This window comes from Antechinus flavipes, chromosome 4 (assembly GCF_016432865.1).
Source record: "Antechinus flavipes isolate AdamAnt ecotype Samford, QLD, Australia chromosome 4, AdamAnt_v2, whole genome shotgun sequence".
NCBI lineage: Eukaryota > Metazoa > Chordata > Mammalia > Dasyuromorphia > Dasyuridae > Antechinus > Antechinus flavipes.
In genome coordinates, this window is record NC_067401.1 from 24,214,722 (window position 1) to 24,240,537 (window position 25,816).

Consider the following 25,816-nt stretch of genomic DNA (forward strand, 5'->3'; position numbering starts at 1 on the left):
GTGGGTGATGGAAGGTTGTGAAAATCCACAGGAGAGGCTCCGAGCCCGTGTAGACGCTGTAAGCAGCTCCGGTCTAGCCCCACGGGGCCCGGTACAGGAGAGGCTCCGAGCCCGTGTAGACGCTGTAAGCAGCTCCGGTCTAGCCCCACGGGGCCCGGTACAGGAGAGGCTCTGAGCCCGTGTAGACGCTGTAAGCAGCTCCGGTCTGCAGACCTGTAACAGCCGGCCGGGCTCTCTCTCCCTGGGTTAGATTGTGATGTAGGGAAAGGGGACAGAGCAGGGGGTCCCGGGTCCTTCACCTGCCTCAGCGCTGGCTCATTCATTTAGGGAAAGGAAGCTGGGGGAGGCTACAAGGAAGGTCAGGAGAGCAAGCCCGTCTGGAGTCCGGGAGTCCGGGAGCGGTCCATGGTGGGCCCTGATCCAGGGAAAGCTGAGAACAGAGCTCACTGAGCTTTCTGCTGCCTCTGGAGGTGGCCACTGAACAAAGTCTGAGTTTAGTTCCCCAGAGATTAGGGTGGAAGGGGGACAGTGAGCCCTTCCAGTGCCGGGGGAGGGGGGGTAGAATGTTACACTTCTGTTTTTGTTTTTTAAAATTATATTAATTAGTCAAATAAAACTGGGGCATGACTCCCTAGGGGATAACAGTGGGAGGAACCCAGAATGGGGGCTCAAGCTGATGGTATGAAGGAAGACCCCTTCCCTTTCGGGGTATCCCCCAGAATCCCAAGTGGGAGGTGCCTCAGGTCAGAGAGCACACTCCTCCTATATGCAGGAAACACTTCCTGAACCCTGATTCCCCACAGTGATCCTGAGAGCAGGCCAGGAAAAGCAGCGAGGAGAGGTGAGTGCGCCTAATCCGATTGACAGTTGGAAAGGACATTAGCACAGGTTTTAAAAAATCCTGTTTAATCTGCAGGCTGTGCTAGGAAAGGGCTAGGTCCCGCAGGCTAGCTTTTGGTCTCCTCATTTTACAAAGATTTTACAGTTGACAAAATTCCTGAGGGAAGTGACTAGACCAGGACTCAGGTCTCGGGCTGTCACCTGCCTCTTGTTTTGTTTTCCTCTGTGGTTTAAGTTTATTTATCACAGATGGGCCTTTTCCTCCCTCCTCCAGCTGGCGCCTGGATCAGGGATCTCCATGGCCCTGCAGACGCCCCCAGCTCTCGGACCCTGGGCACCCACCCTTTCTTTAGTCACTCGGTGGCGGCTTTCACCTCATGGCTTCCCTGACGATTCTGGGCGTTGGATCTGACATCATCTTCGTGCCCCGTCAGTGCCCTGTGACTTACGGGTGCCTCTCGGTCCCGACACGGCTGTCTGGTGCAGGGTCTGGCCCCCTTCTCGGTGGTTCTGGGCTTCCCGAGGGCCGGGAGAAGTGGCCCCGGGGTCCCCAGGGAGGCGAGGCGGGCAGTGGGACTTAGCCTGGGACGGCTCTCTTGCGTCTACCTCAGACCAGGAGGTCACGCTCTACAGCCAAATGAAGCCGAGTAATGGCAGGACCTTTCCAGGGCAGACCAAGCAGATCTTCCCCCAGAGAATCCCGCCCCGAATGCGAGTGTCGGGCTTTCCGGATTCCCACCGGGTCTGCAGCGAGGGGCAGACCCCGGGCGGGAGGGGCAGAGGGCAGCTCGGACGTGCTCCCTGGCCTCCGGGAGCTCTGACCCAGCCACATGGGCCCCAGGGAAGAGCCACGTTCCACCACACATGCATTGGAACCCCACAGACCGGGGCTCTGTGCCGTCGGAGGTGAAAGTGAGCCCTGCCTCGGGCAGAGGCCCTCCAGGAAGGGATGCGAGCCGGGCTGGGCGGGCAAGGTTACCCCCAACCACAGCCTTTCCCTCTGCATTTGGGGGCAGCGGGGGCTCACGGGTGGAGGACCAGACCTGGCCCCAACATCACCTCTGTCGCCTCCTCTAACTACCGGCTCCTAGTGAGGAGAGCACTGTGTGAATGTGGGCTAAGTAACCCTCGTTGGTATCTCGCCTTAACAAACTGATCTCACTGGTTCTGAGGGAAATCCTGGGGACAGCCGCTTCTGGCGGAACGCTGCAGAGGGGGGCACGCAGCCAGGGGCAGCTAACAGACAGTCAGAAAGCTCTGAGTGCAAATCCCACCTCTGACACCTCTCTGAGTCTTCATTTTCTCATCTATAAAATGGGCGTAACAGTGCCTTGATACTTGGCTCATAGGACTATTTTGAGGCTCAAACAAGACAGTGTTAGAGACTGACATGTTCCGAGGGGCTCTTGTAGACATATTTGTCACCACAACTGTACTGAGCTGTGATTGGTGCCCAGGCTCGTGTAACCAGTGAGGAAAAAGGCACCGCGTCGGGAACCCTTCTGCTAGAGTCACTGAGAGCTGGGGAACGGACAAAGGGACTCCGCTCTCTGCCTGAACGCAAGAAGCAGCAGCCAGTGAAAAGCCACAAAGCTGCCCGCCTGCTGGTGCTCTGTGGCGTTCCTCTCCCAACAGTCCTGGGACCCTCAACGGGATCATCTCCATTTTGCAGCTGGGGGAACTGAGGGGCCAAGAAGGTGCCTGAGCTCGCAGAATGGCAGAGCCAGGTCTGCTGGCTCCAAGTTCGGGGATCCCAGAACACGCCCCGCGCGGGTGAACAGCTGGGGTTACGTTACCAGGTCAATGTGGTTAGCCTTGATGTGCCTCAAGAGAAGGGTAGCCAAGAGCTCTGTGTTCCACTGAACATTCGGGTCGTCCGGGAGATGGCTGAAAGAGAGAAGCACAGGAGAGTGAGCGGAGTCCTGGGGAGTCCTCGCTGAGGTCCCTCTGGAAGCCCCCTCCTCATCTGTCATTGTGGAGAAGAGGCGGCTAGACCCCCAAAGATCACCCCAGAGTAGGCTGGGAGATCCTCCCAAGCCAGGCAGCCTTTCAGCATGGCGGTCTGGGGTCTTGTCGAAGAGCCCACCCAAGGTCAGTGAAACTCAGCGCCAGAAAACCGGCCAATCGGAAGAAGGCCAGAGATTGACCCTATGTCATCACTGGCAGGAACTCTCATATGGGGAAGCTCCTCCATCAACACAGGTAGGACCTCACACCTTGAGAGCCATGTACAACACAAGATGCTGAGTGAGGGGTTGTGGAGTCAGTATTCTCCAGTATAGCACCCGGGGGGAGTCTTTCCACACATACAACATCTGTCTTCTTCCACATGTACATCAGTCTCTTCCCACATGTGCAACATCTGTCTCCTCCCACATGTACATCTGTCTCTTTCCACACGTACATCAGTCTCCTTCCACCTGTACAATATGTCTCCTCCCACATGTGCAACATCTGTTTCCTTCCGTACATCTGTCTCCTCACACATGTACATCTGTCTCTTTCCACACGTACATCAGTCTCCTTCTACCTGTACAACATGTCTCCTCCTACATGTGCAACATCTGTCTCCTCCCACATGTGCAACATCTGTCTCCTTCCGTACATCTGTCTCCTCCCACACGTACATCTGTCTCTTTCCACACATACATCAGTCTTCTTCCATATGTACAACATCTGTCTTCTCCCACACATACAACATCTGTCTCCTTCCACAGTACATCGTCTTTCACATGTACATCTATCTCCTTCCACACACACATCTGTCTCCTTCCATATGTACATCAGTCTCCTTCCACCTGTACATCTATCTCCTTCCACACATAACATCTGTCTTATTCCACACATACATCTGTCTCCTTCCACCTGTACAACATCTGTCTCCTCCCACATGTACAACATCTATCTCTTCCACGAGTTTCCTCTCTGTGTGTGGCACAATGACTTGCCCACTGCCACACAGCTAGGGACCCAAATCAAGGTCTCCCCGGTCCCAAGCCTGGATGTCTCGTCTCCAAACCCCCCCAGCACTAATGTGGGGAGGTGATCCCCCGTAAGGGGGCTGCCAGCACGGAGGGCTCCCCCAATGAGACCGCAGCTTGCTAGCCTATGGCAGAAGAACTCTCAGCCCAGCTCGGTTTTGCACAGGTTCTGAGATCATGGAGTCAGAGGCGCCAAGAGTGATGGATGCACAGAGGTCATCTAGCAAAATCTGGCCGACAGGGCAGGGTGGGACGGAACCTCAAACGCGGGCCTGGGATTCCCAAGCCAGCCCTCCTCCTACTGCCCCCCACAGCCCTGCCTAATGAGGAGCTTCCAGTCTACATGGAAGAGCTCGAAACTCCTCCAGCTCGGCCTTCAGTGGCAGCAGAACCGGGTACTAGACTTTGGTTTTACAGGCTCTGGGGCATCAGCATGGGTTCCACCTCATGGATGCTGGCCCTGGAAGGACAAGGGGATTCAGAGGCAGAAAAGATGGGGAGGAGAGTTCAAGTGAGAGAAATACCATGAACATGAAAATCCTATGGTCCAGTGGAGGCTCTCTTGTTCCCAACTTGGCTTCCCTTATAGTCAGGAGCCATCATCATTATGATCTTTGAAAGAGGCTCCAAAAGACAGGGTTTCACTCTGGCTTGACAATGGATTGGCCATGGTGGATGATGGTGGGGAGAAAAGATTTAACGATCACTGAGATTATGAACTGCAGTGAGACGAGAACCTACTCAAGTGTGGGAGGACTGGTGGGGTAAGGGGGAAGAGATGATCAGTTTGGTATAACAAAGCTTCTTTTTTTCTCTTAAATTTTATTTCTTTATGTTATACAGATATATTTATTTATTTTTTTTACATATTTCCATGACTCATATTGGGGAGAGAAAAATGAGAACAAGAGGAAAAAACCATAAGAAAAAAACAGAAGGAAAAAAAAGGTGAAAACACTATGTTTCAATTCACAATCATAATCCATAGTACTCTCTCGGGATGCAGATGACATTTTCCATACTAAATTTATTAGAATTATTTAGGATCACTGAATGGTTGAGAACAGTTAAATCTATCATAGCTGCTCATCACACAAACTTGCTCTTGCTGTGTAGAGTGTTTTTTCTGGTTCTGCTCATTTTACTCAGCATCACTTCATGTAACTCTTTCCAGGCTTTTCTGAAACCAGCTTGTTCATCATTTCTTATAGAACAATAATATTCCATTACTTTCATCTATCACAACTTATTCAGCCATTCCCCCATTGCTGGGCATCTACTCATTTTCCAATGCTTTGTTACCACAAAAAGGTAGCTGCCTACCTTTTCTTCTCAATCCTCCTATATCATCTCTCCTGGGGGATTTCCCTTTCCCATCCTCCTTTGCTCCAGCCTCCGGGGAGAAGTGACACTTGTGTAGACAATTTGTTCTCCTGATCCCATGTCTTCAATCATTCTTCCCCTTTCTCCTAATTTCAACCTCTTCATTTCCATTGGCACCTTTCCTGCTGCCTATAAACAAGCCCAAATATCTCCCATCCTTAAATAAAAACAAAAAGGGTTGCCACAAACATTTGTGTCTTTTCTCTTTTTTATGATCTCTTTGGGATACAGACCCAGTAGAGTCACTGATGGATCAAAAGTTATGGACAATTTTGTAGCTTTGAAGTATAGTTCCAAATTCTATAGAAAAGTTTCTTAAACTGTGGGTTGTGACCCCATATGGGGTTGCATAACTGAATGTGGGGGACATGAAGTTATGATTTGTTATCAGTAAATGTTTGCTTTGGATACTTATTTTCTATACCTATGGGCCAGGGGTCATGTAAAAATTTCTCTGGAGAAAAGGAGTCATGAGTGGGAAAAGTTTAAGAAACCTTGGTATATAGAACTTTGATTTTTCAGTTCTGAAGGGCAATTATCTAAGTGAAGATAGCCAGCAGACAACTAGCCATAAAGTCACGAGATTAGGACTGGCCATAGATATTTGAGAATCATCTGTATGGAGATGATGATTGAACCTATGAAGGGTGATAAGATTCCCCAAGAAAGAGAAAAGATTATAATCCTGAACCTGAAGGACTCCTCTACTCAGGGGCTGGGAGAGAGGTGGTGAAATTTTAAAGAAGACTTAAAATGAGTGTTCGAACAGGTAGGAAGAGAGCCAGGAGACACCAGTGTCAAGGAAGCTCAGGGACAGGAGAGTAGGCTGTCAAAAGCAGCTGAGGTCAAGGAGTAGTTTATAGATGAGGAAAAGGCTATTAGATGTAGATGTTAGGACCTTGTGGGTAATCTGGAAGGAACACTTTCCATCTAGTGATAGGGTTAGAGCCCTAATTATAAGGATCTAAGAAGAAAGTAGGTGATAAGGAATCAGGAGCAGTAGGAATAGGTGACTCTGGGAGCTCGGTGGTAAAAGGGAGGAGAGACTTAACTTGAGAAATGGCGGTTCAAAGGAGAGGTTTTTTTTTTTTTTAAAGAGTGAGGGATATTTGGGCTTGTTTGTAGGCAGCAGGAAAGATGCCAATGGAAATGGAGAGGTTGAAATTAGGAGAAAGGGGAAGAATGATTGAAGACATGGGATCAGGAGAACAAATTGTCTAGGATTTGTCTACACAAGTGTCACTTCTCCCCAGAGGCTGAAGCAAAGGGTGATGGGGAAGGGAAAGCTATAGAGAGTTTTGAGGTTTTAGAAAGGAAAATAAACGAATTCACAATAGTTCTGATATTCAACACCAGGAGGTGGAGGTCATCTACTGGGAGAGGAACAAAAAAGATGATATAGGAAGATTGAGAAGAAAAAAAAGAAGGTTTGGAAGCGCATTTTATCCTTTTTGTCCTTTCCACTCTCCTATATGTGTTTATCTCCCTCTTCCCTACTCTGCTGATCTTCCTCTTCTTCTAACAAAATGAGACCTTTCTACATGACCCTGCCCACCTGGCTTTCCTATATTTTTCTTTCCACTTTCCCTCATTACCTTTAATACATAATGAAAATATATTTTACTGAATATACATTTCCTAACTGCTGAATTTATCCAATCAAGCATTCCTCTTTTTGTTCTCCATTTAAAGACTTGATGTATTTAATCTTTTCATTCTATCACAGGGCTTGGTGCTGGAGGAGTGCCTTAGCGATGACTTCATGGCAGAGAGGAGCTTGAAGGCAGGAGAGGGCAGACATCTGGCCAGATGTCACACAAGGAGTCAAGTTTCAGATCCAGGTGTTCTAACACTGTCTCCCCTCTTACTGTTAATCTTTCCCTCCTCAAAAAGATGTGCCAGAATCGAATTAAATTGTTTGGGACTTTCTTGTGGCTTCTGATCTCTTTTTCTGTTGGAGATCCCTAGCCACAAAAAGGTATTGAATTACCTGATGGAGATAAAGGGGTTAGGGTTAGTTTCCAGTTTGTTTCATCCACCATTCTGTCTCCTTCCCTCTCAGCCTGGAGGCTGTTCTCTTGTATGTGTACAGCTTGGCCGGAACCCTTGAGATGACTACTCGAGCTATTTCCAACATCAGCAGCACTTTCCCTGTTGAAGCCCCAGTTGGTGTTTTTCGCACAGAAGGTCCCTCTGGCCGATAGTAGTGATGGAGTTTGGAGAGGCAGAAAGTTTAGCAGTGGGGAACAGAAAGTGGTGGGACAGGGACACCAAGAGGAAGGCTTTTTGCCACAGAGTCACTCACTGGCCTGGGAGCCAGGAGATTTGACTGACAGGTTGACTTACTTCCCAGCTGAAAGCCCTTGGGCAGTCATTGTCTCAGCTCCTTCAGGCCTCATTTTTCTCCCTGACTAGATGATTTTATTCTGAAGCATTTGTTCTCCCTCTGGCTCTTTAGCTCTGAACTGTGAGATATGAGGAACTCAATTAAGTGCTTATTCTTTCCAGGTAGGTACCATATGAGGTACTGAGGATCCCTTAAGAAAAATGGAAAAAAAAAAAAAAAAAAAGGTTTTTCTCATAAGTAGCTGATCTTCCACTGGGGCGGGACTTTGAGAGAGGAAGCAACACATACATAGATAAGTAAATATAAAATACGGGCACCCAGGTAGATTGAAATTACAAAGCAGATCCTCTGGCTCAATTCTTGACCACATCTCCCTACAAGTACAGCACTGTACATTCACCCAATGTGCTGGTTGTCTTCCTTTATGTCTCCTGTCCTCTTGAGGCTACCAGTAGAACACTCACTCAGACTGTCTACCTATGAGCCTGAATCCTCCCCACATGATCAGCTAGTCTCATTTGCCTTTAAAAATTTTCTGTGATGTTGTCCCTCTCGGCAGTCCTTGTTCAAAATTTCTCACTGGGTCTCCCTTTCATCTTGCTCACACCCACCATGCATCTTTCTTTTGCTTTTGGAATAATGATCATTTTTAATTCTTCTGTGTCTCTAATGTTCCATGACTTAAAGCCATAGGATACAGAGGCATTGAAAAGATGGATCTTTTTTTCCCCAGGAAAGTCTGAAGTCATTAAAAAAGCTTTGATAGTGTTATAGTTGTTCATTCTTCAATTTCTTTCTTTTTTTTATAATAGCTTTTTATTTTTAAAACACATGCAAAGATAGTTTTCAACATTAACTCTTGCAAAACCTTGTGTTCCAAGTTTTTCTCCGTCTTCTTCTCCCCTCCCCTCCCCCCCCCCCCATCCCCTGGACAGCAAGTAATCCAATATATGTTAAACATATACAATTCTTCTATACATATTTCCATATTTAACTTGGTACACAAGAAAAATCTGATCAAAAAGGAGAAAAATGAGGGGAAAAAAAGCAAGCAAACAACAACAAAAAGGAGAAAAAACTATTTGTGATCCACATTCAATCCCAACAGTCCTCTTTCTGAATGCAGATGGCTGTCTCCATCAGAAGTCCATTGGAAGTGGCCTAAATCATTCTTCAATTTCAAAGAGGACTGATGACATCATAGGGTGATGACTTGCAACTAAACTGGATTTAAGTGAAGCAGAATTGCACAAAATCATCGCTCTCGTTCTCTCTTCCAGAGACATTAAAGTCCAGTAGCAAAAGTTGGGATGATTGGCCCAGAATGCAGTAGATGATCTTGGTGTCTTCAATTACACAACAAACTCTCCTAATGAAAAACTAAACAGCTTCTTTCCACCCTGTGCTCTACTTCCTTATTGGGACAGCTACTGCAAAGAGTTTTATGATTTTGTAATGGCAGTCCAGACTGTTTTCCTCTTCTTGGGATCAACTCATTATCCATCTGTTACTATCATTCCTAAGTTCTAAAGGCCAAATTCTATAAAGACTCTTCATCTAACTTCATGTCATCATCTAAGCAGTCTATTTTTGATCCAGTTGATTTTTTCTATGTGGATGGTTAAACCTAAATCTCTTGAATAGTGATGAATCTCTTCCAGGAGATTCTTCAGTGTTTCAGGGCTTCATGAATAATGTCATCAGCAAAGAACAGCATCTGGAAGCACTTACCATCCATCAAGAGGAATTACTTTCTCTGGCTTGTTCTTCTTGACCAGTGCTACAACATAGTTTGCTAAGGCTGAAGGGTCTCCATCACATTTGGTACAGAAAGCATGATGGAAGGTGGAGGCTGATCATGTCCTCGTGAAACTGTGGTCAGGCCCTGGCCCTGCATTGGAGGCATTAATATGTCAGGTAGTAGTGGAGGAGGAAGCCCAGGTAATAGAGGTAAGAAAAGGATCGGGCTCGGCAGAACAATTCCATCAGCTACTAGAGGATCATTCCCAAGATCAAAGTGACAAAGGTCATCAACTACACAAAATCCTCTTTCAACATTTCTATTTGAAGCTCAGTCTTTGTCTCCTCCCCTACTTCAGCTCCAACAATGACTGCATCCTCTGCCTTTACTAAGGCCTTTACTCCTGCCTCTTCTCCAGTCATACTTATCATGTAGAATTCATTCTCTCGTAGTACCTGTCATATTCCCTCCACTTCCATCTTTTCTTTTTTTTTTCTCTCATGTGTCCTTTGTTCACTACATTCTGAACGGGTCTTTTGGGGACTGGGACATTTTTTTTTTCTGACTTCTAGCTCTTTCCATGCTGACTCATGAAATATCTCTTCTTTGACTTCTTTTTCCTAAACTGTAGGTTTTGGCTCTGGTTTGACTGGTTCCACTGGAGGAAGGTAGTTCTTGATGAGAGCTCTTTCAAAGAGCTTATCCACAAAATGTGAAGTTTCTTTTTGTAAAACAAAACAAAACATCTAGTTAGTCTGCACAGGCAACTTTCAGTTCTTCATCATGGGGGATTATTTCTTCAACTTGGACTTTTTAGTGGACAGTGACAAAATCCTTTGGTGAGTATACCTCCATCTCATAACTTTCCTGATGTCTATGATGAAAAGTTCATCTAATAAAGTAAACCAATTATTTTATCTTTCTAGGATATGGGATACTTTTGTTGAATGAATGGGATAGCCTGTTAAAGAAGCCTTTAAGGTAGTGTTTTGTTTTCCTGAATCAAATATATATATTTACAATTAATAAACATAATGGAATCTTTTATTTCCTATGTCTTCCAATCAATTCTGTGATAGTAAAGATGTTATCTACTGTGGTAAGCCATAAAATGCAACATACATACATATCATACACACACACACATATATATGTACACACATACACAATAGGAGAGTGGGAGGGGAAAAGAGAAAAGAGATCGGAGGGGGTAATTTGGGACAGAGCAGCTTTTAACTAGTTTGCATAGATAAAGGTCACTCTAGTTCAGTGGAAATCAATAGCTTAGAAACCCTTGCAAACCAGTTCCCCAGAGAGGGAAAGGAAAAATTAACTCCTCGAATGCTTGAGAGCAAGAATGTCAATTGAGTCATGAAAACCTAGCTGGGTAATTTTTCACTAAAAAGAAAAGGTAGTGGGGAGGATCCTGTGGGCATCAACTGTTTCACAACCTAGGAAGATATGATAACCTTCCATAACAACAGTGTGTAGAATATGAAGTTCAAAAGTAATTAGAGCTTAAAGGACTCTAACTGGCCCCTCTTCATCAAATCCCTTCCCTCTCCAATCCAGCTTTTGCATAGTTACCAAATGGATATTCCTAAAACACAGATATAACCATGCCACTCCATTACTCCTAAATCTTCAGTGGCTCCCTATTGACTCTAAGAGAAAATGCAAAATCCTCAGCCTAATACTTGAAGCATACCTCCCTCTCCAGTCTCAGACAGTGAACATTCTGTTCTAATCAAACTGACCTCTCTGATATGATTCTCCGTATCAAACAGTCCAGCTCACGCACCCATGCTTTTGCACAGGTGCTTCCTCTGTCTAGAAGGCATCCTCTCTTCCCCTCCGTCTCTTAATCAGTCAGTCAACAAGTATTTATTAAGTGCTTACTATATGGCAGGCAGTGTGCCAAGCAGGAGACAACAAAGACAGCCAGAAACACAGACACCCTCCTTCCTTTAAAGGGCAGCTCAGAGACCTCCTTCCACGACATGCCTTTTTGGATCCTCCCTAGCTGTAGCTGGTAGGTTCCTATCTTGATCTCATTCTCTGTGACTTTGCATTTGCCTACATATACATGGTATTCTGTCCCTAGTAGAATGTAAACTCCTTGAGGGCAGGGACAGTTTTTGTTGTTTTTGTTTGTCTTCGTTCCCCAATATCTACCAAAGAACTTTGTACGTATTAAGCACTTAATAAATGTTCATGAAATTTTTGTTTATAAGAGGTTTAGAGATAATAATAAAAACAATAAATCAAAGTTCATGTTTATATAGCACTTGGCACTATACAAGGCACCTTTATCACAAAACAACACTGAAAGAGATGATTATCCCCATGTAACAGATAAGGAAAGTTGGGGCCAGGGAAGGTAAGATGCTGCAAGTCTCCGGATTATTTCCCCCACTCCTTTAAGGTAAGGACTATGGTCTTGACTTCTGCAGCTTCTACAGAACTTGGTACACAGTTCAAAGTAAATACCGGATCTTAGTAAGACTTTGAAGAGAACTGCAGGAGAAGATTAGAATTCTAAGGCAACATTTCTTAAATTGTGGATCCTTAGACAGGGTCTTAACTGAATGTGAGGGCATGAAATTGTGATTTATTATCAGTAAATGTTTGATTTATATACCTATTTTATACACGTACCCGGAATCATGAAAAATTTCTAAGGGAAAAAGAGGTCTCAAGTGGAAAAAGTTTAAGAAAAAGAAAAAGTTCTTTAGTTTAAAGAACATTGATCACAAGTGATGGGAAGTGAAACAAGATTGTGCCAGAAGTTAGGAGGAATTCTAGAAACAAGGTCATCGGTGATCTGTATAAAGTAAAATGCATCATCCCTGTAGTTGAGCAGGTTAGAAATAGCATTACCAATAATTTCCAGAATGTCTTTCACCATCAAAGGATTTTCCAAGCATGTATCTACCCAGTCATTCATCCTGAGCATTACTGAAAGGTGAAATGATCATTCTGAGACTTATTTTCCCCCTCTGGAAAACCTGGGTTTGGATCAGGTAATCTCTAATCTCCCTTCCGATTCAGACATCCAATAAAAGGGCAGGAGCTTCAGCCGCCTCTTGTACAGCTCTCCTGTCCACAGCACTGGAGAGAGGTCATCCCTTTCTGGAGTGAGGCCTTCCCTGCCATCTATCACCCTGCATGGAGGAAACAGCAACTTGGATGTCACCCAAACTACTAAGTTGTGTCTACAGGGAACTAAGAACTAAGACTACAGTCTTTGGGATCTGGATTTACTTTGAAAAGCGCAGAGGTCACAAGATCCTAGCCTAGCCCACTCCATGCACTCTACTACTGTCAGAGGAGTGGCCATCTCTCCCTAAGGCAGCCATCCCAAGGCGACAAAGTTTACCTCAAAGTTAAATTAGTCTCTCTGCAACCCTGTTATTCCTAGCGCTGGTCTGGGACCAGCCAGAACGAGTTCCTTCAGATGCTCCTCCTTTGCCATGACCTCAAAGTTCTTACCACCCAGGCTGCCCTTCTTCCCTTAATATTTTCCAGCTTAATATCCTTCTTAAAACATGGCGCCAGGAACTGAGCACAAGATTCCAGCTGTAGTCTGACCAGGCATCTTATCTTAGGCAAGTCACGTCAGCTCCAGTTTTCCCTCATCAGTACAATGAGGGAGGAGAACTAGGTGGCTCTGAGTTCCCTCTGGCTCTAAATGTATGATCTCCTACTACCAAGACCTCCTCACCCTGTGATACTTTCTTCTCCTGGTGTGGCTTAATATTGAATTAGTTTTCTTGGCTGACACATCACAAGGTTGACTAAGATAATTAGAAAGGGGAAAATCCCCAAATAGGCCAAATGAGATCATGTTATTATCAATAGATAATTCACTCCGTCTGGCTCATTTCTTACCTCTCAGTCTTATTCATGTCTATACTTTGGCTACAGTATGCTTTCTTTCACCTAAAATCCCCCACCCATCTAAATCCCACCCACTCTGGAAGGCTCAGTTGAAGTTCCAGCTCCCACCCAAAATCTTCCCCAAGCACTGCAGTCCACACTCTGATATGGTCTGAACCCACACAATCCAGCACTTCCTTAACGTTTGCATGGAATATTACTCAGGCTCTCTTTCCTTCTTGTTGCTGTTCAGTCACTTTTCATTCATGCCCAACTCTTTGTGACCCTCTTTGAGGTTTTCTTGACAAAGATTTCTCAACTGGTTTGCTATTTCCCTTTTCAGCTCATTTGTACAGATAAGGAAACTGAGGCAAACAGGATTAAATGACTTGCCCAGGGTCACACAGCTAGTAAAATATGTATCCAAGGAAAGATCTGAACTTGGATCTTTAGGACTCCAGGCCTTAGTACTACCCACGGCCCTACCTGGCAGACAGAAGGTGTCTAATTACAGGATGATTGGGGGCTAACCAGATGCTTGTGCTCTAATTCTGATGAGACTGGACAGGGGCTGAAGTTCGGATGGGCCGGGGAGAGGCCGAAAGTAATGTGAATTCTCAGAATGTTGTTCTGCCACGTTGGAGTGCCAAGATGTGGCTGATAGCAGGACTGGGAGTGGGGCCAGAAACCGGGCACGGAACGGAGGGTGTTGTGTTGGGACGGGCCCTCAGGAAGGGCTCGTTGCACCCTAATGAGCATGTGTGGAATGCTGGGCAGGCAGCAAACAAACAGAACTGACTAGTCCCAAGCCTAAGAGAAAGGCCTGAGCCAGCTCAGCCAGCAAGAATACGGAGAACAGCATCCAGAACGAAAGCCCAGAGCTGGAGCTCAGCAGGCTGGGAGGGAGAGGGACAAGGCGGGGCCGGAACCTGGAAAGATCCAGGGGCTCTTTCAGCACCCAGACAGTGGGGGCCGGTCCTGGAGCTACTCCCGACTGTAGGTGGGGCCAGCCCATTGGCTGCAGATAATATCCCCGGATCAGAAGAGCAGGCCGGGCAGATGATGGCGGGAGCTCCTGGTTGTGACAAAGGCCTGAAAATGAGCACATTCTCTCCAGAAGACCGGAGCTCCTCCTAGGAGATGCCCAGCAACTCCCGCCCTCGCCCTCTGTGTCCCTGTTCATCCTGCCAATCACTCTGATGAATTGGGGAATAAATCAAGGGCTCAGAGGGACTGGAGGAGTCAAACTGCCAAGGTGGCGGGGGCAGAGGGGAGATGAGCAGGAAATGGAGAGAAAAGGGGGGAAAGACCCAGCGTTGACAACGGCTGGCGTCTTCCAGCTGAGGAGCCGCACATAAAAGCATTAGGCTCCATCTTGGAAATGGGATATATGAAAATAATAGCCTGGTAAAGACATTGGTATTCATTTAGAGAGTTCCACACAAAATAAGGAATCAGTCAGGTAAGATAAGAATGAGGAAAAAGCCTATTTAAGCCCTCTAATGCTTGGTTCTGGGGAGTTAAAAGATTACCAGAACAATGGTAAATTCTTTTGTCACTTACTATGATCTTCAGAGAAATATATTCTTTGCTTTACTGTAAGCCTAGTTGTGGAGAAGGAAGCAAACTATTTTTTTCTGTAGGAATAAGGGCAATAAAGGCTTCTAGGAAGGGAGGTAGGGGTTGATTCTTTGTGCCTTCATTTCATCGGACAGACAATAGAATTCCAGTTCTGAGACTTGGCATTCAAGGCCCTTCACAGACAAGTTCCCAACCTCATCTCCCATTGCTCACCTTTGATCTATCTGCAATCCTTCCCGGGATGAGCTGCCTTCTGCCCCAGTGCCTGTGCTACACGTGTTCCCTTCCCAGGTGTGGGGGGGCATTGAGGAAGGAGAATGGTACTGGGGGGCTGGTTCTTGACTCTTCCCTACTAGTGGGATCTCAGGGAAGTCATCTTTTCTCTGAGTCTCACTTTTCTTCTCTGTAAAGTGAGGGAAGAAGGGAACTAGATAATTTCTTAAGACATTTTATATCTTTCTAATCATGACTGGAATGCTTCTATGCCTTCATGACTTATCAGATGCCTCTCCATCCTCAGGGTAGCTCAGTGATGCAATGGATAAGGTGAGAGCCCTGGAGTCCAGAAGAGCTGAATTCAAATCCAGCCTCAGATATGCACCTATTATATGATTCTGGGCAACTCACAGAACCCCGTGTGCCTCGGGATCATGTATAGATAAATTGGAGAAGGGAGTGGCAAACCACTCTAGCATCTCTACCAAGAAAACCCCAAAAGGGGTCATGAAGAGTCAGACACGACAGCAAAACTATACATTCCACGTGTTCCACAACGTCACTCCTTCACAGTCCACAATAATCTCTTCTTCCGCTGAATTCCCATGGTGCGTCAGGTCTTACTGAAGTGGGAGGGAAACTGTTCCCTTTAAGATGATCACTCTGAAACTCTACTTCCTTCTGTGATCCCTTTTGGATCCCTCCTGGGGAAGGCATATCCCCCCAGATGAGTTATCTTTCGGGGATGCCAGAGCCTTGGTTAGATTAGAAATTAGAAATTTCTGGTCAAAAAGCTCCCCTTTGAAATGTTGTTAATTCCAATAGGAGATCTGGGCTGTTTACTGATAAGCTTCTAAGCCCGAGTCCTGAAGCCTCAAGACTCCTTTTAAAGGGCAGTTTCTGGACTCACTCCTTGCAGGGGCCCAAATAGCTTGCTCAGCTGCTAGGATCCTTTGCCTACTGAGAAGGCATTCTCTTTCCAGGGCCAGACTCCATTCCCCGAATAGGACTTTAGCAAAACTGTCTTTCTGTCTTACAATAAACTTTCATTTTTGCCAATTACTATCTGGGATTAAGCGAATTCTTTCACTTTAAATCTGCGCTGACCAAAAGGGGGTTGGTTCTCTGCCTGCCACTAACCTCATCATTACCGCCGTCCATTTGGCCTTCATGTCTTGCCGGTTAGGTAGGTCAGTCTTGTCTTCCCAACTCGTTCTTGAAGGAGGAAGACCCCGCGTTTTTCCTTGATTCAGTTTCCCATCATCCCTAGATGAGCCTCCCCAACCCCAGGGAGGTTCAGCAGACCCGTTTTGACTGAGGGCTGATAGTCTTTCATTTCCTTCTCTGCATGGAGTCAGGCCGAGAAGAGGCCGGGCCTTCGAGGTCTCCACCCTTAGGGTCTGATCTCTGGATGGGATTAGATTGTTGCCCATTCTCAGGAATCTGAGAAATCAGTCAGTCTAACCCACTTGCGTAGGGATGATGAGAATGCCATTAATGTCACTGGGGACGGGAGGGCCTGTATTCCACTTAATTCAATAAGCCTTCTCTGCTCCAGACTCTGGGCTTGGTGCTGGGCAAACGGAGACCAAAACAAAATTCCAGTGCTCAAGGAACTTCCCTTCCACTGGGGGAAGAGGAAGCCAAATAACCAGAGCAGTAAATACAAGAGAAATAAACTCTTTTGTTGGGAGTGAGGACAGGGAGGAATAGTAACAACTGGAGGAGTGCGTTTTTGTTGGAAATGAGTACATATTGCTCAGGTGGGGATTCTAAGAGGTGGAAGTGAGGACAGAAAGAACTTCATAGAGGTTTTATATGGAAAAGAGCAAGTGAGACAATACAGATAGTTAGGATATAGACTCTGTGAGTGGGAGGACAATGGGACGACTGGAGCCAGACTGCAAAGGGTTCAAAAAGCCAAGTAGGAAAGTTTATCTTTTATGTGCACACACAGGACCTAGTACATAGTAATTGCTTAATAAATCATCCTGTCTAGCTGATTATGCGTTCAAAATAAATTGATCTATCTACCTACCTACCACCTACCACCTATTTATCCATTCATCCATCCTAGAAGCAATAAGAAGCCTTTGAAACTTCTGGAGGGAAAGGACATGCTCAGACATGTTTTACGAATATCAAAATATTATACCAGACACTGACACGCAGGGCAGGGCTGTACTATATAACTCTCTTTCTCAACAGTTTCCTAGAAGTGATAAGGAAATCAAGCTGGGAGGAGGGGACAGCATGGAGTGGTAGAAAGTTTTTAGTTCCAGGATTTTAATTCTCCCTGAAATATTCATGAGCTAGGTGCTCTTGGCCAAATCTCAAAATCTCCCCAAATCTAAGTTGATTTATCTGTAAAATGAAATAGCTACCTAATTATTTCTTCCAGGTGTATAATTTAAACTAAACTATGAGACTTAGCTTCTGAGCTCATTTAAAACACCAACTATATGATTTTATATAATTTATATATATATAATTCATGTAAACACACACATATATAATATATACATAAATAGATGTATGTAGATATATAAAATTTCTCTCTACACATGCACAGAGCATTATTTATAGTGGAGAAACAATAGAAGCTTTCTCGGTAAATACAAGAATAAAGTAAGGATGTTTCCTTTTCCCAGTTATTTGACTTGTTTCTAGAAATGCTAACAATAGCTAACAAGATAAGAAAAAAGTTGAATATATAAATATAGCCAAAGAGGAGACAAAATTAACTACTTGCTGATAAGGCTTACTTAGAAAAACCAGAAAGAATCAGCCAAAAACCCCCATAAAGATAATTAATAGTTTTAGTAAAGTGGCAGGATATAAAATAAATCCACAAAAACCCCAATAATAAACTATAGGAAGAAATAATAAAAAGAAAAGTTCCATTCAAAAGAACTATTAAGTTGTATAAAATATACCAGGAAGAGAAGTAATCACAACTTATCAGAAGTTGTCAAGACATATAGTACAATTTAAAAGCCCTTAAAAAGAGAGGAAACAATTCAATATAATAAAACTGATCATATTACTTAAATTAATTTATGCATTTATTGCTATAATAATCAAATTTTGACAAGGAATTTTGACAAAATTCATTTGGAGGTGCATTAAAAAAGGATGAATTAAGAAATATGTGTCCTGACATTATATGTATATATATTTTAATAGTATTTTATTTTTCTAAGTCTATTCAAAGATAGTTTTCACATTCATCTTTGCAAAACCTTGTGTTCTAACTTTTTTTCCTCCTTCCCTCTTTACCTTTCCCAAGACAGCAAGTAATGTGATATAGGTTAAACATGTAATTCTTCTAAACATATTTCCATATTTGTCATGCTGCGCAAAACAACAACAACAACAACAACAACAACAAAAACAACCAAACAAACTAAAACAAGACAAAACAAAAAAACTGACCAAAAGGGAAAAAAACACAAGGAAAAAAAATATACACAAATAAATAATAACAACAAAAAAAAAAAAAACGTGAAAATACTATGTTTTAATCCATATTCAGTCTCCATACTCTTCTCTCTGGATGTGGGTAACACTTTCCATCACAAGTTCCTGACATATAAATATGACACATATAAAGCAATCATCATCATGACTATTTGGTACCGGTTAAAAACAACAGATTGGTAGAATGGATTCGATAAAAAGAATAAGAAACCATCAAATTCAATAACTTAGTGTTCAGTTAAACTCCCAAATACAAATTTCTTAGAGAAATAACACCAAGAACTGCTGAGAAAACTGGAAAGCAGATTCTTTGACAGAAATTATGTTTTGATCACTTTTAGACATTATACCATAAAAATAATTAGGAGAAGATCAAATTAGGTATTTTTCATAGCTATGGTTATGGGTAAAGTTCTTAATGAAACTAAGAACAGAAATGATCACACACACACACAAAAATCACAGGTAATCTATATCAAATGAAATTAAAAAGCTTTTGCCAAAACCAAATCAATGCATCTGGGATAGAAAGAAAGCTTTCAATTGGGGGAAATCAAGTATCTCTGGAAAAAATATTCAAATACACTGGCATGCTTGGCTTAACATACATATATTAAATATTTGCATTATGTATTTATATACTAATAGAAGAATATAAATAAGACCAAGAACTATTTCCCAGTGAATACATGGTCAAAGGGCATGGAATTAGAAACTGTTAACCACCATCTGAAAGATAGTTTTACATCTCTAATAAGAGGAAGAAGAATTAAAACAACCCTGACTTTTATGTCAAACCCAGCAATTTTGGTAAAATTGACAGAAGATGGTAATAGTCGATACTGGAAGTGCTACGGGAAGATCGTTACACTTATGTGCTGTTGGTAGAGCTTGATATTACTCCTACAATTCTGTAAAAGAATATTAAAAAGTAAGCAAAATTTCCACATGTTTTGATCCCTTGTTAGTGATATATCTCGGATAAGTCAGTCAGAAAGAAAGATCCCATATACATCAAAGTATTCCTAGCAGCACTTTGTAAGGTAGCAAAGAATTGGGCGGGGGAGACTAGATAAACAAACTGTGGATCATAAATGTAATATGCTGTTACTGTATCAAAAAATGATCAATATGAAGATACCAAAATGCAAGGTGAGGCGGAATGAACTAAGCAGAACCAGGAATACTGTACAAGATAACCACAATATAAATGGAAAGCCCAAACACTTGAAGCAAAACATTGTGTAATTATAATGATCGAGCCTAGTGCCAGAGAAGAGATGAAGAAATGCATCTCCCCTTCTTCTTTGCAGAGGAGGGCGACTGTGGGTGTGGAACATCGCACATATTGTTAAATGCAGCAGATGTGCTGGTTGCTATTATTTAAGTGCTTTTTTCCTCTTTGTTACAAGGAATGATTCATGGGATAGGGGAGTGTGGAGGGATATCTTTGATGAAATCTAATGATTAAGATGATGTAAATATAAAAGATAAAACTTTAAAATAAAATCAGCAGAGGGGAAGCATCTCAGAAAAGCTAAATATGTATTTTTTAACATTTTTCATTTTTTTCTGAATGGAAATTATGTGCATATATATCTCCTTTATTCCAACAGAAAATTCTCATTTTCTTTTTGAAATGATCTAATACCGCCTGAGCTGCCAACAGAAACTATTTGCTTTCCTTGCACAAAATGTCACTTCCATTTACGAATCAGTGTGGTGGAGAAGAAAGAGCCTAGTCAGTCAACAAACATTTATTAAGTGCCTGTGCTAAATGCTGGTGATACAAAGAAAGGCAAAACACAAGGCCTGCTCTCCAGCAGCTCCCAGTCTCATGGAGAATAAATCAGCATAAACAAGATATAAAAAGGGTAAAATGATGATAATCACCAGAGGGAAGGCAGATGAAGGGATTTGGGAACGATTCCCTGTGGAAGATTGGATTTTGGCTGGGACTTGAAGTCCGGGAAGCTCAGAAGCAGAGGTGAGGAGAGGGAATCCCAGGCAGGGGGTCAGGGTACACACACACACACACACTCACACTCTCTCACACACACTCACACACTCTCACACACACTCACACTCACACATACACACACTCACACACACTCATTCACACACACTCACACACTCTCACACACACATACTCACACATACACACACTCTCATACACACACACTCACTCACACACACTCACTCACACATACACACACTCTCACACACACTCTCACATACTATCACACACACTCACACTCTCTCTCAAACACTCTCACACACACTCACACACATACACACACTCACTCTTACACACTCTCACACATACACTCACACACACTCTCACACTCACACACTCACACACACTCTCTCACACATACACACACACACACACTCTCTCACACACACACTCTCATACATACTCACACACACTCACACTCTCACACATACTATCACACACTCTCTCACACACTCACATTCTCACACTCTCTCACACACACACTCACATTCTCACACACTCACACACACACTCTCACACACACTCATACACACACACACACAGTTACTGGTCTTAAGTGACTTAAGTTACTGGTCCATTGTTAATCTCTCAGAGTTTTTGCACTGGGGGTTCCCTAGACCACAGGTATGGCCCCTTCCTGAGTGGAGGAGGAGGACAGGGAGGAGAAGGAGAATGAACAAGAGGGAAATAAGGAGGAGGAAGGAGGAAAATGGAGGAGGGGGAGGAAGAGAGGTTGGGATCAGATGATCTCTAAGTCCTTTAAACTTGAAGTGTATGATTCTAAGACTGATTTTAAAGGATTTCTACTTTAGAAAGACTAGCTAGATGTCTGTGGTTCGGTTCCACTGCCCTTTTTCTGGCTAGTCTGATACCAGTATTTTCTACAGGGGAATGGCTCCTTCTCGTCTGCTCTGAACCCATCATCACCTCCATATCCTGGCTTGCTGAGACCCTTCCTGGATCCCCTGCTGCTCTCCCAGCCCGGCCCCCGCACACATCCCCTCTGACCCTCCCAACAACCAGCCCTTCAGGGTCCGTAGCCACAACCTGGGGGACAGTGATGGCCTGGAGATTACTGGAAACACTGGCAGGGCTTTGGCAGGTAGAAGCAGCAGGCCTCAGTACCGAGTTTAGACTAACTGGCTAAAACAGGAAGCTGCCGGATGGCTGAGCGAGCTTCTCTCCCTGCGGCCCTGGCCCTGCGGGGGCCGGGACTCCTCTCCGTCCCAGTTCTGTGCCGCTTGTTTAGAATGTCTTCTGTGCACTTGCCCCAGACTCCCAACTCCTGCTTGTGGCTCTTCTCTCCCCCAGAACTGGTGAGCACACGGGTTCAGAGGGCGGAAGAGCTGCCCCAAGCCCCGGATGAGCAGAGGGGATTCCAGCCCAAGGTTTTTGGCCGGCAGCCCGGTGCCCTTTCTGCCTTGTTGCTCTTACCATCTGTATGTGTGTCCCACGTCTCTTTGCACTTACTGACCCATCAGTGCCATTACTCTCTGGTCACGCCCAGTCTCCCTAACTCATCAGCTTCCGGTCCACACATCGCTCCCTCGCGGTGCCCGCCGCGCCCCCACAAGCTCTGACATGCTGCCCCCACTTCTCAGCACCAAGGCCCCACACCCATCTGGGGAAGGGACTCGCAGGGGTCAGGCTTGGCCCTGGCCCAGCTTGCGGCGCGGCCTTGCCCCTCCTCTCAGAGTCCTTAAGGACCACCGTGCTTGTCCCCTGACCCCCAGAGGAAGGTTGTGAGGTTGAAGTGATGGCAGAAAGTGAAGGACCCCGGAAGAATGGACAAGCCCTCAGCCATGCTCATTGCCGGAGCTAGCAGTGATGGGAAGAGGAACCTCTGGCCCCGGGGCCTGCTGGGGACGCCCCTGACTCATGAAAAGTCAGGCGTCGGGAAGAGTGTGGCTCAGCCGGCGTCCTGAGGGCACCCAACTGACCAGTCCTACTTCTGGGACATGATCCCTGGGGGCACTAGCAGAGGGAACGCCAGGTTAAGGAAATGCCCTTGATCTTACCAGGTAACTGGTGGTCTTAGCAAGCTGCCCTGGACACGGAGGGATGCAGGGACTTGGCTGGAGTCACACAAGCGGCATGTACCAGAGAAGGAAGGTGAGCTCAGGACTTTCTGGAACATCTGAGGCCATCTCTCCACTCCCCCGTCCCCAAACTGCCTCTTGCTTCTGGGATCATGGTGGGAAAACTCACATTTTTTTCAGTTTATCTTAGGAGAAAGTAGAAAGTGAGTTCAGATGAAAGGTGAGACCACGAGGGGTTCCCAATGAGACATCCAGCCAATGGCTTGGTCAGATCAGAAGGAAAAATCCAGAATCCCCTAGCTGGATTCCCGGGATGGGATGGCAATTTTCAGGAGACCTGTAGTTTTCCCAGTGATGGCAAGAATTACATCTCCCACCGCCCCCAAGATTCACTTCCCTCCAAAACTTCCTCCCCGTTTCTATGCTGCCTCAGTACTTGAAGTTGTGCTTCAGAGACCCCATGGGGGATCTGCAATAAGTGCAGGGATCTAGGGACTCTTTTCATACTTGTCTTTGGTAACAGTCCCTTTCCACACTGGCTTCCCTCCTCCTCCCCACCCTCACTCCCATCCCTGGCTCCTTTCCTGTAAATATTGTGGGCAGCTCATAAAGCAGAGACATTCACTCTCACTCACTAATTATTTCTTAGTGGGGACCTACTGTGGTCCAGGCCCTGAACCTATGTTGAGAATAAGATACGGTCCCTCCCTGCCTCCCTCCGGTGGAATCCAATGAGCATCTTCCCCTCAACTTCATCGAAAATTGACCCGCTCGGCGGTAAGCGTCCGGATGTCCCCGGTTCCACACCTCACCCCCCCCCCCCACGAGGTCCCTGTTCTTTCCTTGTCTGCACAAACTGGAGGAAGAGGTGGTCCTTTTTGCCACACTCTCTAAACACACGTTTAGTCTCCTAAGGAACCTCCACTTGGCCCTATCATCTTCTCCAGAGACTGTCCCAGATCTTGCTTCCCTCTTACTGTTCAACTCTAGAATATTTACAGCCTGCAGCTTCCTCAGCTCCCCACTGGACTTCTTTGCTCCTGCTAAAGTGGCTCCCAGTGTGCCCTTTTTGGTGAGCCTGCGACTGCTTCTTCTCTGCTGAATCAAAGTTTGTTCAGTGATTGGCCAATGCCCGATCCTCCTTGAGTTCTCGACTTTGGCTGCTGGGCTCTAAGTCTCCTCCTCCTTCCATTCTGGGCTCCTGGACCTACTGTGGTCCAGGCCCTGAACCTATGTTGAGAATAAGATACGGTCCCTCCCTGCCTCCCTCCGGTGGAATCCAACGAGCATCTTCCCCTCAACTTCATCGAAAATTGACCCGCTCGGCGGTGAGCGTCCGGATGTCCCCGGTTCCACACCTCACACCCCCCCCCCCCCCACGAGGTCCCTGTTCTTTCCTTGTCTGCACAAACTGGAGGAAGAGGTGGTCCCCTTCTCCTGTTTCTTCTCCTGCTCCCAGGCTGATCCCTCCTTCTCCGGCCCGGCTCTTGGAGTCCATGAGCCCAAGAAAGAGCGATGGACCTAAGACCAGAGAGGCTTGAACTTTTTACACTAGCAACCCCTTTTCACCTGAGAAAGTTTTACATGACCCTGAGTATATAGTTATATGAAATAGGTAGATAAAGAAAACATCTACTGACAATAAATCATAATTTTACAACCTCCACATTTTGTTATGTGGCCCCATATGGCATCACAACTGACATTTTAGGGAGCTTTGCCTTAGATCCCTAGTCTTGTTCCAGTCAGGTCCCCATAGCCACCATCCAATGAATCAAGTCTCACTAAGTGGCTTCCCTGCCAACTGCTTTGGCCATTTCTGTAACCCCAAGCCTTGCAATCTAGAAAATCAATCGCCAAATGGGCCAACATCAGAAGGAATATAGTTTTATCAGTGGAAATAGCATTAACGAAGATGCATTGGCCCACTGCTTTGGTTGCTGTCTCCTAAGAACCACGGGGCCTTTTCCCTCTGATTTGTAGTTGAAACCTCCCTCAGGTACATATGTTCTCCACTGGATGCTAGCTCCTGGAGAGCAAGGGCTGGTTTTCTTGTCTATTTCTATGCCAGGGGCTTTCTTTGCATATAAGAACTACTTCATAAATGAATTTTTCCTTCATTTATTTGCTGAGAAATAAATTTATAACAATAATCTGTCATTGGGATGGAAATAGAATAAAAATGGTAAGAACAATGCAGGAGACAGGCAAGAGCACTGGACTGAAGTCAAGAAGAAATAGGCAATAAGAATTTGTGATGTGCCTATAATATTTTAGTTAGTGTTTTTTCCCCTGAGGCAACTGGAGTTAAGTGATTTGCTCAGGTTCACATAGCTAGGAAGAGTTAAGTGTCTGAAAGTGAATTTGAACTCAGGACTCCAGGGCTGATGCTCTACCCACTGCACCACCTAGCCACCCCTTACAATTTTGGTGAGTATGTAGGCCCTTGGTCCAAAATCCAAATTCCAGCACTTGATTAGCCATGTAAATTGTACTTACTCCCTCTAGACCTCGAATTACTCATGGGCAAAATGAAGTAAGGCGTGGATCAATCCTCCCTAGATCTACCTCTAGATATGCAGCCTTCTTTCTATACACACACACACACACACACACACACACACACACACACACATACTTCTTTATATCCATATCTATCCATAGGGATACAACCTTCTTTATTGCCAAGCCTAACTCTGCAGTTTTATGTATATTTTATATATAAAAACCACTTTCTTTATATCCACATCTATCAATAGATACACCACCACCTTTTTATATCTATCCCGATCCCTCCATCTTTACCTTTATCTGTATCTATACCAATATTCACATGGAAAAAGCTTTTTATTCATCACTAACTCCGTGCACTGTACCAAGCTTTGAGGATACAAGTATCAGCTGGAGAGCCAGCTGCTGTCCCCCAGGAGCTCCTGATCTGAAGGAGGAAGCCTCAGGTGCTCAGTCTGCTGGGAAAGCAGAAGAGATGAATGGCTTGGGAGTCCTTCTTAAATGGGGCTTCTGAGGAAAAGCCCCAAGGGGAGATGGCACCTTTGTAGGCAAGTCGCAGGCTGAAGTGATCTTTCAGGATGAAGAAGTTTCGGAGACGGGATTTTTAGCTGGAGGGAGATCAGAGGGTGGCAATAATGATGTCGATAAAAGAGGACCACTGAAATCTTGTTTTTAATGCACAGAAGAAAACAGAAGGAAGTGCAGAAGGAGGCCCTGAGAAGCAGGATGGTCTTGAAAGTAATATGTAGAATATACCACTTTAAAAAAAAAAAGAGCAATTGGTGTGAAATGGAGATTCCA

General features: G+C 45.0%; 1 protein-coding gene across 1 annotated transcript in view; it reads right to left on the reverse strand.

The window, feature by feature from the left end:
* The window catches only part of PIGL (phosphatidylinositol glycan anchor biosynthesis class L), a 134,496-nt gene that overhangs the window by 22,046 nt on the left and 86,634 nt on the right, over positions 1 to 25,816 (reverse strand). Inside the window, exon 3 of the mRNA XM_051992086.1 lies at positions 2,637 to 2,727. Within this exon, the coding sequence (XP_051848046.1) occupies positions 2,637 to 2,727 (91 nt within the window). The remainder of the gene's footprint in view (positions 1 to 2,636; positions 2,728 to 25,816) is intronic.